The sequence below is a fragment of the Nansenia antarctica genome, assembly GCF_963989245.1.
Source record: "Nansenia antarctica genome assembly, chromosome: 18".
Lineage (NCBI taxonomy): Eukaryota > Metazoa > Chordata > Actinopteri > Argentiniformes > Microstomatidae > Nansenia > Nansenia antarctica.
The window spans coordinates 11,953,317-11,968,121 of record NC_137691.1 but is presented as its reverse complement, the minus strand read 5'-3'; the positions used below and the strand labels follow the sequence as shown (position 1 = coordinate 11,968,121).

Here is a 14,805-nt window from a genome sequence, read left to right as displayed (position 1 = left end):
TTTAAAATGGCAGTAAATATGACAAAATGTAATAAATCAAGTGCTAAATGTTCTATATTCCCCCTCCAATGGCACTTTTTTTCATCATGTCATCTCACTACAGTCTCATTAAGTACTGTATGTTAACTGTACGGTTTTGTGTACACAAGTGTACATTTGTGGTGCTTTGAGGAAGTCTGAGTGTGACTGAAAAGCTGACGTTATCATATATTATTTGTTTCTCCATCCTTCAATAAAGTTTGTCGCTCTATGTTGTCATATTTTTTGTTCATTTGGTTTTTCGCAAACACACAAATTTGAGATGTGAGAAATATTCACAGACTATAATTGCTAAAAATGTATGAATTCAGTAAAGTTCTGAATGTAATATATGCCATTTAACTGACGGTTTTATCCAAAGTGACTTACATTGCAGTGAATGCATACATTTTTCAGTATACCGTAGATGTGGTCCCAGTGGAAATCGAACCCCCAGACCTAGACGTTGTTAACACCATGCTCTACCAACTGAGCCACAGAGACCAGAATGTCATTGTCATCACAATTTAAACCGAACACACAATGCCCTTATGTACACGGTTAAGGCAAAACACCCCAAAGATGTAGTGCGTGCACTTCAACATTTACATTGACATTAGAATGTTTGCCATTTACCAGATGCTTATATCCAAAGCGACTTACAACGCTAGACATCACAGTTCAGTACATTTAGTACACAGTAAAGTACATTTGTCTAAGTAAGTCGATCATCTATATCAGTCATCATAAGAAAAGAAAATCTGCAAGGACCAGGGGCCTTTGGCAGTCACAATGGTAGAAGAAGACTTACATTTTATTTTATTATTAACAATAGACAAACTGTACAGAGGGGTAGTGGGGGTGAAGATGTCTTTAGGAAGGACAGTCAATATAGTCTAAATAGATGGGTCTTCAGTCGACAGCGGATGATAGATAGTGACAGCAGTCCTGACAGCAGTGGGAAGCTCTACCATCAGGGCACCAAGACAGAGAAAAGCTGTCTGAACAGTACGACCGCTACATCCACATAGAGGTGGCGGTGCCAGGCGACCAGCCGAGGTGGAAGAGCGGAGTGACCTGGCAGGAGTTTGGGAGCTGACCAATGATGCTTACAAGTAGGGAGGGGCTGTTCCCTTTACCGCCCGGTAGGCGCGCACCAGGGACTTGAATCTGATGCGAGCTGCTACCGGGAGCCAGTGAAGGGTACGGGGAGTTGTTGGATAAGTTTAACATCACATGAAAGAAACATTCAAAAATAAATGTCCATTGTATTTTAAAAGATATAGTTGTTAAATATCACTATATGGTGTTTTCTTCTTGACAGCGCATTATTGGAGTTGGAAGTGGAACAACCACCATAGATAGTTAGGTCTAGTCAGGAAACATCAACACTGATATTCTTTATGTGCTCTTTACCTTTACCAAGTTGACCAAACAATTTTACATACAGTATATTTATTTTTCTGAAAGTGAACAGCTTTAGTTGATATACAGCCACAATAGCTAAAGAACATGATGTCACTTACTGTACACACACAAAATGCATAGACTAAATAAATAAAGTCTATTATCCTATAGTTTATTGCTTATAGACTATAGAAGATCAAAACCAGCTAAAGACTTGCCTGCTTTTCAAATTACGGTATTTGAAGTAATCAATTGTATAGATCATAACCGTATATTTATACATTACTGAAGTAGACAATAAAAGGTAACAGTGATACTTTTAAGCATAAGCTTACTATTACAATGATATCATCCAGACAGCATAAACACTATACATGTTGAATTAATTGTACAATGTTCATTCAAATTCTTTTTTGATGTGTGAATACAGTATATACAGGTACTACCCGTCACAAATACAACATAGAGTAATCTGTTATTTTGCAATGTGCCAAACATTAAACATATCCTAAGACATTAAAACACCCTTTTTATACATGAGTATTTTTTATAATGCATCATTTATCTAGCAGATGAAGCTTCTGTTATGAAACGTTGGCAAAAACACGTTTTTACAAAAACAACCTCACAAGCTTATTATATTCTATTAGGTCTGTGACTTTGAATCTAAAATCCAGTGGTTGACACAAGGCAATGTGTACTCATATACTGATTAAAACTGCAGCTGAGCAAAGATATTGTTGAAAGCCGTCCCCTCATAGTCCACTCCTTAGACTTTGGCACTTGGACAAAAGGCATGGAACTATTTGACTGTTCCTCTGGATATTAAGTAAGCAACATGATTCCTTTGCTATGGCACAGCAAACTAGTTGGTTTTCTTTTCCTTTCTCCACTGGCTTGGTGAAAGCATCCCTGTGAAGTGCTTTTGGCTTCCTTAGAAATATATATTTTTAGCAGTAAGTTGGCTGTGCTGTCTCTCGGATGTCCTGGATAGGCACTGCATGTACAGTATATGTGGTATATTTCAAAGGTTTAATCAACATGAAGAGACTATCTGTTGATGGCTCCTCATTAGGGGTCTCCTTTGTTGACAACGGTGATAGGTTGTTTGGTTCCAGGTCGTACTTGGAAGGTCATGCCGAAAGGCTGCTTTGACTGCGTCCCATTACTGTTAAAAAGAAAGTGTTATAATCTTAATCGGTGAACTAACAACACTGCATTCAGCTCTGTGATGTGGCTCGGAGCCGACCACATCTCAATAAACACTGGAATCCAGTGAACAAGTCGTCCAGTTAAAAGTACAAGCTTGTAGCATTTAGCAGTACTTTGGAATAGAATTAAAGCCACAATCCCCATTTCCCCCAAAACAATAAAGCATCAGCCCCACCGCATAGAGCTGAGGGATGGGATTCAAGAAATGTTACCACTGTCAAATTCATAGACAGAACTCAGAACTAAAAACGATTTGTTTATGTTCCCGTTCTTTGTAAACATTAGAGTAAAATAGCCATATATTTTGGGCTATTATGGAGTAAGACAATAGAAACAAAGGGTATATCTAATTACATACAAACTTATACATCCAAAAACGTCTTTACGAATGACAGATTGTGGATTTAATTATAAGACTCTTTAGGGAGTCAAAAAAAGCCAAGCTTTATGGTATTTTTGATCAGGAGGACGAGCCTAAACTGTCCTTACTGAAAGTAAGACCTACCTGGGGGTTGCTTTTGATGACAAATCCTGAGCTTTCTTGGCAACTTTATTCTCCAGCTCCCGCATGTCCAGGCTTGGTGTTTGAACAGGCAGAGTGGGAAGAGGCTTGCTCTTCGGCACTGCTCTTGGAACAACAGGGGACTTGACTTCCTCATCAGACAGGGGGGAGCCCCAATCATCAGAACTGCTTTCAGTCTCCTTCATAGGCACCACTTTATGGTCCATCTCCAGCATCTTCTTCTGTAGGATGCTCAGGAGGGTGGCCTGGCTGGCCGAGAGGGAGGTAGGTGCCTGGGAAGGGGGCACTTTGGGTTTGGTCTGGACTGGCAGTTTAGGCTTGACCTCCATGTCAGGAGGCGGGAGTTTGGGAGGACTTGGAGGTTGAGGTTTAGGTTTGGGGGGAGGGGTTGGGGTGGGTGCTTTAACTTGAAGGATAGGGCTGGGTGCTTTAACTTGAAGGATAGGGCTGGGAGTGGGGGGTAGGACTTTCTTTTGGGGAGGGTCAGGTGGAGGTGAGCTGGGGGGAGACTCCACACTGTCGTCCTCAAAGTTAGCAAATTCTGGAGGGGGAGGAAGTAGTTGCATGCATAACTCCTCCCCGTTCTCTTCATCGCGGACACAGTCAGAGGGTGATGGACCATGTTCTGCACTTTCAACAGCTAGACTGGAGGACGAACTTCTAGAAGTGAGCAGGAGATCCTGAACTGGATTTGTAGGTGGTGGCTTCTCCCCTACCAACGCAGTGCTTCGGGGTGGTCCTGGAGTCTGTGGTGGTCCTGGAGTCGGGATCCTCACTATGGGCTCAACTGGGACCACAGAATTAGGTCGGTCTTGTGAAGTAATTGAGGAGGAAGATGTAGACCTGGGGATAACAGTAAAGGAATTGGGTCTGGATTCACTTGGCTGGATGCTCGCTGTAGAGGGCTCACTTTTCTCACTCACTTTTTTTGTTGAGGAGCTGTTTTCACGCGACAGAGTATTTGACCTGTGCTTGTCACGCTGCTTCGCAGCCATGAGGAGAGCCAGGGGGGAAGTCACCGCACCCTCCTTCGCCTCACCACTCTTTAGGTGGTGCAGTTTGCGTTCTAGTAAAGGGCTGTATGTACGAGCTTCTGAGCTTATAGTGGCAGTGGACACCTTCTGGAGCTTGGGTGAGTCTATAGGGGGAGTTGGAGCAGGTGTGATATCTTTTGGTGTTGGTAATGACGGAGGCTCCACTTTGACCTCCATCTGGGTCTGGGATTTGGAGGGTCGACCAGGGAGAGTGGCTTGTAAGTTCTCCTTTAAGTCCTGCAGGTCTTTCTCCAGCTGGATGCCAGAGCTGTTTCTCCGGGCTGGCTTGACTGGTGGACCCTCAGAAGGGACTTTCCCATTGACCTGGACAGGAACAGGGACTGAGTCAGTAGACATAGAGTCCTGCAAAAGAAGGATTTGCTTGGGCCTCTTTTCACGGTCTAATTGTACTCCCAGGATGGTGGTCTTGGGAACATGGTAGAGCTTCGCAGTGTTCTGGGGATTGAAGCTAGAGGGTGTAGGGGTCTGGACCGGGGGAGATGGGGCAGGAGCCTGGGGGGGTCCATCCATGCTGGGGATGGAAGACATCCTCGTAGGCTTCGGAGGAGGGCTCTTCAGGCCTTTATGGGGGGGCTGTGGAGGGGCAAATGGTGGTGGAGTAGAAATGGGCAAAGAGCAAGTGGAAGCACTAGATGACGTTGAAGGGGGCTTCGGAGGGGCCATGGGTGGGGGTTTCAGGAAGGTGAGGTCCTCGTCCTCCTCAGAGGGGGCAACTGACGGAGGTTTCGGAGGGGCCATGGCGGGAGGCTGAAGGGCTGCCAGGTCACCGTGGTAATCTGGCGGAGGGACGAACTTAAGAGGAGGTGGGGGTGGGGGTGCCATGGATGGGGGAGGTGGGATGAATATCCCCCCCCCCACCAAGTCAGGTACAGATATAGCTGATCCATTGGACATTCGATCGCCATTAACTAAAAAGACGAGAGAGAAAGAGAGAGAGAGAGAGAGAGAGAGAGAGAGAGAGAGAGAGAGAGAGAGAGAGAGAACAACCATCAGAAATACAACCAACTATTGTCTGATATAATGATGATTGGTAAAATATTCCAGCGAGACGGTTTCACTTTGGTTACAGTAGGCCAGATTCGTAGTTAAATATAAGCCTTTGAAAAAAAATATGTCCTCTTTCCTGCCAGTCTGCAAACATGCTTGCCATTGCATATGGCCGCTTAGATGTTTTCTAAAGTGTCATTGTGCAACACCTTGGACAAACATTAACCTGCCCTATATTTAAAGGCCTTTATGGAAACGCTCATTGAGTCTGCGCTGAACTGTGATCAATCAACTGGACCGGTCCGAAACCAGCAGTTTCCCGGGAATGTAAATTATTGAACAACGGGCTTTACTATGGTAAACACAAGACAGAGGTTTATTTGTGGAGGTTGTTAGAAGACTGACCCTCACCTGCACCGTTGAGCTTTGGTCCGTTGAACGGGAGGATAGGGGGGAGGATAGGGACTTTGGGTGTTGCGACAGCGAACCCTTGCACAATGTCAGAGGAGGACTGTGGGGGAAAAACAATGACACTATTGACATACAGTCTCAGCTCAGAGATCCACCACTGGGGTCGTTAGAGGAACTGATATGCTTGGTGTGCTAAGATAATTCATGCCTCCATCAGCCATCAGGTGAGACAATGCAACAACAACAAAAATTCATCGCATAACACCTTGCAGTGAACAAACCAGTTTTCAAAACTATTTTCTGCCCTTGTGACATGATGTGCTTTGGAGTAGCATGTTCAATGACAACATGTAAAAAACGGTTAATGTACATTGTCTTAGTTAAACAAGACAAGGTGGACCTGTGCGTCAGTGGTCCAAGTGGTGTCCGTTACCGAAAGCACAAAAGAGATCGCCTGAAATTGAAAAAGCTTTTCATCCCGAATCCCTTTTAGTCTAATCATACTCTGGGTCTCTTTTTGGAGTCGTTTTTCACGAGGGCAAAAGCCTCCCTGTGCAGAATAAGGCCAAAGGATCTGTTACACCATCTCAGTGGTCACTAAGCACCCACCATTTGATAACAAAGTATAATAACGCTGCATATCAGGGGAGGCTGGTGGAGGCTAGAAATCTGATGACAGGCTCATTGTAATGCATGGAATGTAAATGAGGAATTTAGGTGGAGGTAGGAATCAGAGGACAGGGGAGGCTGGTGGAGGTAGGAATCAGAGGACAGGGGAGGCTGGTGGAGGTAGGAATCAGAGGACAGGGGAGGCTGGTGGAGGTAGGAATCAGAGGACAGGCTCATTGTAATGCATGGAATGTAACGACGAGTTTATGGTATCAAACCAGATACCATTCCTCATTCCATTCCATGCATTACAATGAGCCTGTCATAAGATTTATACCTTCACCAATCTTCCCAGCAGCATAGCATATCTGACATGTTCTAATGCTATGGTCCTCATGTCGGGATCTGATGTAATAATCGGACTTTTCTTTCGAAGAAATTTGAATACATTTCCGCGTTGTTGAAAATCAATGACACACTCGCTAGTCAACTAACACAGCTTGTTATGTGAGCTTGCTAACAATGTAAAGTAGTGTTATAGTTAACTAGGTAGCAGTGGGGATTACTCACCCAATCCATTGAGTTGCAGTATTTTGGCTCGACTAGCGAGTCTGTGTTGTGATTCTCAACAACGTTGAAACATAGTTCCGTGTTTCAAAAGAAAAGTCCGAACATTTTGATTGGTTGCCGACATGCGGACCAACTGATCATCCTCTGTGTCACATATAGTAGGGGTGGGCATCGACGATCGATAATTGATCGATAAGGATCTTGGTCGATCACAAAATAAAACATTTGGTCGATCACAAAAAAAAATTATTTTTTTTTTTTTTTTTGTGATCGACCAAATGTTTTATTTTGTGATCGACCAAGATCCTTATCGATCAATTATCGATCGTCGATGCCCACCCCTATCACATATAGCATCCTTACACAGTGTATCGGTTATTGAAGTTAATTGATGCATGCATCTGTAGACCCTCAGAAGACCTAGAAGGCCTGCAGTTTTGATGCCTATTTTCAGAACTGCATTTTTTAGCCACACACGTGTATCATCATTGGTGTGTGAATGTGTGTGTGAATGGGTGAATGAGAGGCCATTGTAAAGCGCTTTGGAAGTAGGCGCTATATAAGTCAGTCCATTTACCATTTGCATGGCATTCTTTGTTACCACACCTTTTTCGTCACGTCAAGCGAGTGTTAAGCATGCGTGACTGCCACTGTGAAAAGGGCTGTGCCGTCACGTTGTGTCTGCAACTGAATGTTCTCGTCACAGCCCAAACCGCCGCTATAAATAAACCCAGACTGTGTTTACACAACACAAGACCTGCAGACAGAACACGGCGTATGCCCCTACAGAGCTGATGTTGTTGGGGTCACCTTACCCAAAAGACAGGAAATCACACCAGACGACCAGAAGAACATCTTGATCAGTGTTTTTCTGACTCCTCACGCGGGTCACGAGGGCTTCCAATTCAGCCAAGCAATCCAAGGTTACACACCAAGGATACACACACCTCAGTTACACATCTATACTGTAGAGTGTAATCAAGATACAGACCGTGGCCTTGTTATGATGATCAAGTCACCCAGGACTTGTAAATGGACTGCACTTATATAGCGCCTTCATCCAAAGCACTTTACAATGGCCTCTCATTCACCCATTCACACACATTCACACACCAATGGCGACAAGCTACCATGCAAGGCGCCGGCCGGCCCGCTCATTGGGAGCAATTTGGGGTTCAGTGTCTTGCCCAAGGACACCTCGACATGTGGCCAACCGGGGCTCGAACCGCCGATCTGCCGACCTTGCGATCATTAGACGCCGGCTCTACCTCCTGCGCCACAGCCGCCTCACTTGTTCTGTTTACATAGAACATAACACACAATCTCAGAGTTCAACCAGCGGACACATAAGTACAGGCCTCTACATGTTTCTGCGTCAGTTGTGTGACTAGTACGAGGGGTTTGCGTCGCTCAACACTGTCGCTAGCACTCTGTGGGCCCTATTATGCACTTCATCAATAAGACGAGGCGGTAGATCTAAACTTAAGACGTGGAGGCGTGGTCAAGGCCACTTTGCTATTATGCGTGCGGTAGTGGGCGCCTAAAACCCGGCGCTAAGCAAAGAAATTAGTCATGGGTGTGTTTTGGGCGTCTTCTCAATCAACCCAATCAGCGTGCCAGGTGCCATTCCCTTTAAGAACCGGCTGCGTTGAGTCTTTAGCGCTATGCTATTATGGAAGTCCTAAGAAGGAGGTCAGCGCGCTTCTCTGCCTCTCCCTTCTGAAATAAAGCATTTATACTGTGACCGTAATTGACGTCTTGCCGTGGAGCCACGTGCGTGTTCATGTGTGCCCACATGCATGCGCAAACCGCGGAGGCGCGCTCGTGTTTCAAAACGTGCATGAAGTCTAAACTTAAGAACTTTTCAAACCACTTCTTAGCAGGGGCGCCTAGTGCACTTCATTAACATATGAACACTCCCACAATGAGCAATATATGCACGTAATAAGGGTGGGGGTAGGTCTTAACCTGGCGGTGCGTCTTAATTAAGACTTAAGACGGAAAGTTAAGAAGTGCATAATAGGGCCCTGTAACTCATACTTCTGAGTAGCCTAGGCCCATACAGCGGTGTTACGTTATCTAGACAGAACGCACCTATTTGCTTTCATATCATCGATTACCTAACCCCTGGTGGCGTTGTTATTGATGAAGCCTCAATCAGCCTTAACAGAAACTCAGGGTCCGCTTGGTGGCGTAACGCACTAAGCGTTGACTAGCGATGTGTCATTGATTTTCAACAACGCGGAAATGTATTCACATTTTTTGAAAAAGAAAAGTCTGATCATTACATCCGATCCCAACATGAGGAGCAAAGCATTACAATATGTCACATTTGTGCAACAGGTGTGGTCCTCGTATCCCTCAATGACACCTGCCTTACGCCATGCCTTGGATATGCCATTATTGGAGACTGATTATAGGGACAAACAGGCAGCTTCTTGCAAAGGCATGAACATTTCACAACGGGTGTGGCATTTTATGTGGTTTCTGATGCCAACCGGCTTAATATCTGTTTCTATTTCTTTCCTTTTTTGTCTGAATGAGTCACTTTCATTCGTTGCGAAAGCCAGAGCCGTCCAACCCATGTTGTCATGGGCGCGCCACATCCAACCATGCCAAGGTGCAGTCACAGGAAACTCCCCCATTCTTCGTCTAGGCCTAAGACTTAACAGCTTAATGGAAGCTCTCAAAAGTCCAGATACAGCCAGACTTCACCAGATCAACCACAGGGACACCAAAACTGAATCAAGGATAAATTAGTCTATTAACATCTGATCCTATATTAATGACTATGCTTAAAGACCTGAATGAATCGACATGATCCGACAAAATAAATCTTCATCATCGATGAAGGATCAGTTCAATCCCACATTTTGGCTTAGATCCCGTCAAAACCAGAACAACCTTTGAAAGGTCTGGTGGACGGAAAAACTGGTCAAATGTGCCGGCGTTCATTTACTCAATGGAAAGATCTGAAGAAACTCCTGACCTACAACCATTGGCTTTACCTCCAACGTCACTAACCCTACACAACGACGTTTTGTCATATATTGTATCAACATCATCATTATCACAGTATCCACCACCACCACCAAACAAATGACTCACAAACTAATTTAAATGTGCATTGTTCAGCTGAGGATGTTGCCACACACATGTAGAGTTACTTAGACGTACCGTGTAGTGCTTGACTGTGGGTCTGGACCGCACCTTGGCAGTACCTGATTCAGGTATATTTGATGCATCCAGCACCAACTCCACATTGTCTGAGAAAACAAACAAACAAGAACATACTTATTTAGTCTGAGCTGCAGTACCCCTGAAAGTCCATACTGTGACGAACCTGCGGTAAAAATGTTAACATCACAACAGTCGTACAATGTTGAACATGAGAGGAAACCCAACCCATTTCAATGACACAATCCATCCGGCAGAATACCTCGATACAGTCTAGCCAAAGTGAAGGGTTGAGTGACTAGACATGCTCATTAGTAAGGAGTTGTGGCTTTTGTCAATTGTCAGATACGTTGTCAGACTCCGTCACTGACTGGCCCATGCTGAGAGTTTGTAGTTGGACAATTCTACATTCTGTTTCACCTTGTTCTTCAACTGTAAGCCTAGTGTAATGGTGACGTTGTTTGGTGAAGTTCTTTTCACATCATCCACAAATCATCCACAGAATTAGACAGTCAAAGTCAAAAAGAGGAACAGTGTGAAGTGTGTAGTCATTTGGCAATTATACCTATCTCTCCTGATGTCCACAATTTTTCCCAGTGATACTAGAAGCAACGCAGGATCACTTTTCAAGTCATAGAAGTGTGGTGCAAGACCCATCGTAATGTGGGGGGCCAATGGTCTGTTGGTCACCCTATCATGAGTGGTTGCAGCCCATGTTATTCTAGACATGACTCTTGGGCAGAGGTGGGTTGTCATCGCAATAGCACTGAAACAGCGACACAGGTGTTACCCAGCTGTTAACCAGCAACTTAGACAGACAGACAGACAGCTAAATAGACAGACCAGGCTAGGCATGAAAGCAATGTGGTGTCCACTTAAAAGAGAAGAAAACACTTCTCTGCAGCTATTATACAAACCCATTATAGTTCAAAAGATTTCCATGGAGAAAGTGACTAAACAGCTCTGTCTGTCATTCCAATGTCAGGCACGTCACTGCAAAAATAACTAACTCATGATAGAAAAGTCATGCTCAGTGCTCACGTGTCAAAGCACTGAGACCTAAAAGAATTCCGGAGAGGACTCAAGGCTAGTGAATATGATTTTACTCTGTCACCTAAAGCATATTGATACAATTCAATAACTCGACCCTTCACAATATACGTTTTCTTGTGGAGTGGTAGGCTTAAACAAGTGTCAGCACTATCCACATCACCTGTCGCCATTACAACAATAATAAAGAAACAAAGGCAGTATTTGCTTTGGCTATTGGCTATGAGATTGGGAGCTGAGTTGAGGAGTTGTTTGTGCAGTCTTTATTCACTTCACTCTGATACAGTTTCACACGTGAGTGACTGCGTGCGTCCTCCTGTCCTGTGCTTGCGTCATCTCTCAGGACAGAATCATCACATTGATTTACATGCATTACATTTACATTTTTGGCATTTAGCAGACGCCTTATTCCAAAGCGACTTACAATCAATACATTTGGATACTAAGCATGTGAATCATCAGTCCACCATTCGTGGCAGGAAGAGTAATCTAGCTCAGGCCCGGGGCCATTGATAGAAGGAGAAACCATCTTCTACCACCTTCTTCGTGGTAGAACGCCCTGAGAGTCCACCACACCAGCATTAGAACGCCCTGAGAGTCCACCACTAACTGAACACATGTTATGGAAGCAATTGATGCCCATTGTAGTGATTTAGGAGGGTAGTGTTGACTGTGTATCTCTGGCATGGGAAACTCTGCCCTAGGGAACACAAAGACATTTCCCTATTGAGTGCCTGCCTGATTTAAATATACAAATGTTCCATCCTGGGGCATATGTTTGCACGGCACCCTCTCCATATTGTTTCCTGTAAAGATCTTATCAAAAGAATAGTCAACAAGGCATCAATTCAATGCAAATGCAAAAATATGTTAGATTGTCCCAGACTTATGAAATTTGAAACATTTCAGGAACAGAGGGCTACACCGCAAGACAGCCACAACTCTGGGGGATCCTAACAGCAAGAACAAATGATTTTGACTAGCTTACAAGAATATGAAGAATATGAAGTATCAATGATAAATTATTGTCATCATTAATAAGACAACTTTCTCAGAATGTTTCGGTCATTTGATTGAACTAAATAGAAGAGAAGTCACCAGGAGAAAGTGTTTATTCAGTCTTGCATAGCCTTTCAAACAGACACAATAACCGTGTAATGTATGACCATGTTCGCTCAGTAGATCATCGTTGAAGGCTTGATCTGCGACATAAGGTGACGTTAGAATTATAAGGTTCTATCTCCATTTTTGTCAAAATTGAGTTTTTTTACATAATCTGATCCATTAGGTGTTTATTAATGCCTGTGTGGTGTTATTTTTTAAATGTTGACATTTTTGAGTTAGTAATTCATAAAATACAAAGGTTCCATCTCACAAAACATAATGGAATGTAAAAACTTTGACGTTCAATATCTCTGAACTGCCCTAAACGGAGATAGAACCTTATCATTCTAAGCTCACGATAAGACTATATTACTCAATGTTATTCCGCTAATAAATGTCACAGATATGTTCGTGCAGTAGATATAACCTCGGTCAGCCTATATTCTTGAAGTGGGACATAGTATGTCTTTTAATGTTGACCACTGTCATAACCAAAGACGTGATCGGTCACCAAACATTATTGTCACTGTAACAAGATCAAAGGTCGATTGTATCAGGAGAGGGGAAAAACATTGATTGAGTTGAAAAACATGTCATCGTTTTTTTTTTTTTAGATCTGAACAGTTATTAGTAAATAACCGAACGACTGTTAGTAAACACTCACCCATGTCCTTGATCTTAATGTTGCTGTCGAAGAGAGATGGGTTCTTTCGACCCAAGAAATGCAAGGTTCCCTTTTTCATGTTTCTGTCCCACAGGTGTCCAGGTCTAAGGAGAATCTTTAATACATCTTTAAATACGTTTTACGACAGGTGCATTACAGATCCCTTACTGATTTGGTGTACTAAAACTTCCAGGGAAATAGAAAATGGCCCCAGAGCACCACCCGTCCCGCCTACTCCACCTCCCTCTTCTGTACGCACACAGGTGAGGCAGAGGGATTCGTTCCACACACATCGGGTGCGTTTCGTCAATCCACTTTGGAAATCTGATTAGCACTCATGGAATGCCTCTCGTCCAATCAAATTACTTGGTCTCTTTATGACGTCGAACCCGGTGTGGGCTCCGGCGCTCTCAGAGTGAATTTAGGAACGCACCCATTAGTCAAGCCCGCCTGCAGGCGCACCCACAGGCTTATATATGACACAGGCTTATGACATTCCAATATCATTCACATCTGACAAACTGTCCCTATGTCTCATAGTGGGTGGAGTGCTTTCCAAACTAGACCGATTCTCTCCATGGGCTTGTCTGAGTGAAACAGCATTATTTCATAACAATGATGCTCTGTTACAAGTCTACTTTACTCAAGACTGAGGCAATGAGTGTTCAAAAAAGTTGGACCCAACCACGTAGACAGGCATTATACTGTACAGCCATGCCCTTCAAACTGCTTCAACTGAGCCAGATGTTTCTGAGCAGTGTATCTGTGTAATAGTGTCCCTATGATGGGGAGAGGAGGCCAGTCGGTGACAGTCGGTGTTGTAGTTGTGGGAGTGTGATTGCGTAACAAGAGTTTTTCCTTGATGATTATATATATTGTTGGTTTCCTCCATAGAACCAGTTCTGTCAGTAGCGAGGATTGTATCACAGCTCTCTTGGCTTGGTATCCATGTCACCATATCCACTGTCACAGCACTTGGTTGTCTTCTGGAGACCTTCTCTTATAAGAATGACACTAGAATTGATACAACACAGATAGAAAGATAGATATAGATAGACAGGCAGGCAGGCAGGCAGGTATGCAGGCAGGCAGGCAGACAGAGAGACAGACAGACAGACAGACAGGCAGACAGACAGACAGGCAGACAGGCAGACAGACAGACACACAGACAGGCAGACAGACAGACAGACAGACAGACAGACAGACTCGCAGGCAGGCAGACAGACAGGCAGACAGACAGACAGACAGACAGACAGACACACAGACACACAGACAGACAGACAGGCAGGCAGGCAGACAGACAGACTCGCAGGCAGACAGACAGGCAGACAGACAGACAGACAGACACACAGACATGCAGGCAGGCAGACAGACAGGCAGACAGACAGACAGACAGACAGACAGACAGACAGACAGACACACACACAGACAGGCAGGCAGGCAGACAGACAGACAGACAGACAGACAGACTCGCAGGCAGACAGACAGACACACAGACAGACAGGCAGGCAGGTAGGCAGGCAGACAGACAGACAGTGACTGGGAGGTAGCAACATTAAGAGACATAGACGTTGTTTGATTGTTTGGACATTCCCTGAATCCTGTTACATCAATTATCTAATTATGTAAAGCAGGTGAGACATGTGACCCAGGTAAGCAGCCTTGTCTAAAGAGGCTCAGGAATCCTCTCCCTACACAACACACACACACACACACACACACACACACGCACACACACACACACACACACACACACACACACACACACACACACACACACACACACACGCACGCACACACACACACACACACACACACACACACACACACACACACACACACACACACACCTGTCTCTGATGGCCTCTGGCTTTTATGAATGAATGAATGAATGAATGGTCTTTATTGTCATTGCTACAGTACAGGTACCAAACAACGACATTTAGGAGGGGTGGCTCCCCTGGTGTTAGGAAAGAAAAGAGAAAAGAAAAAATACTTTAAAAAAAAAAATCTCAAGA

General features: G+C 44.2%; 1 protein-coding gene across 1 annotated transcript; it reads right to left on the bottom strand.

Moving 5' to 3' along the window:
- Positions 1 to 874: 874 nt before the first annotated feature.
- LOC308173698 (uncharacterized protein) lies at positions 875 to 13,012 on the bottom strand. Its single transcript, XM_080548744.1, has 5 exons — positions 12,788 to 13,012; positions 9,970 to 10,058; positions 5,614 to 5,713; positions 3,143 to 5,123; positions 875 to 2,593 (listed from the first exon to the last, which is right to left on the bottom strand). The coding sequence occupies exons 1-5, from the start codon at positions 12,864 to 12,866 to the stop codon at positions 2,497 to 2,499; spliced, it is 2,346 nt and encodes a 781-aa protein (XP_080404870.1). The 5' UTR covers positions 12,867 to 13,012; the 3' UTR covers positions 875 to 2,496.
- Between the last annotated feature and the right edge of the window lie 1,793 nt (positions 13,013 to 14,805).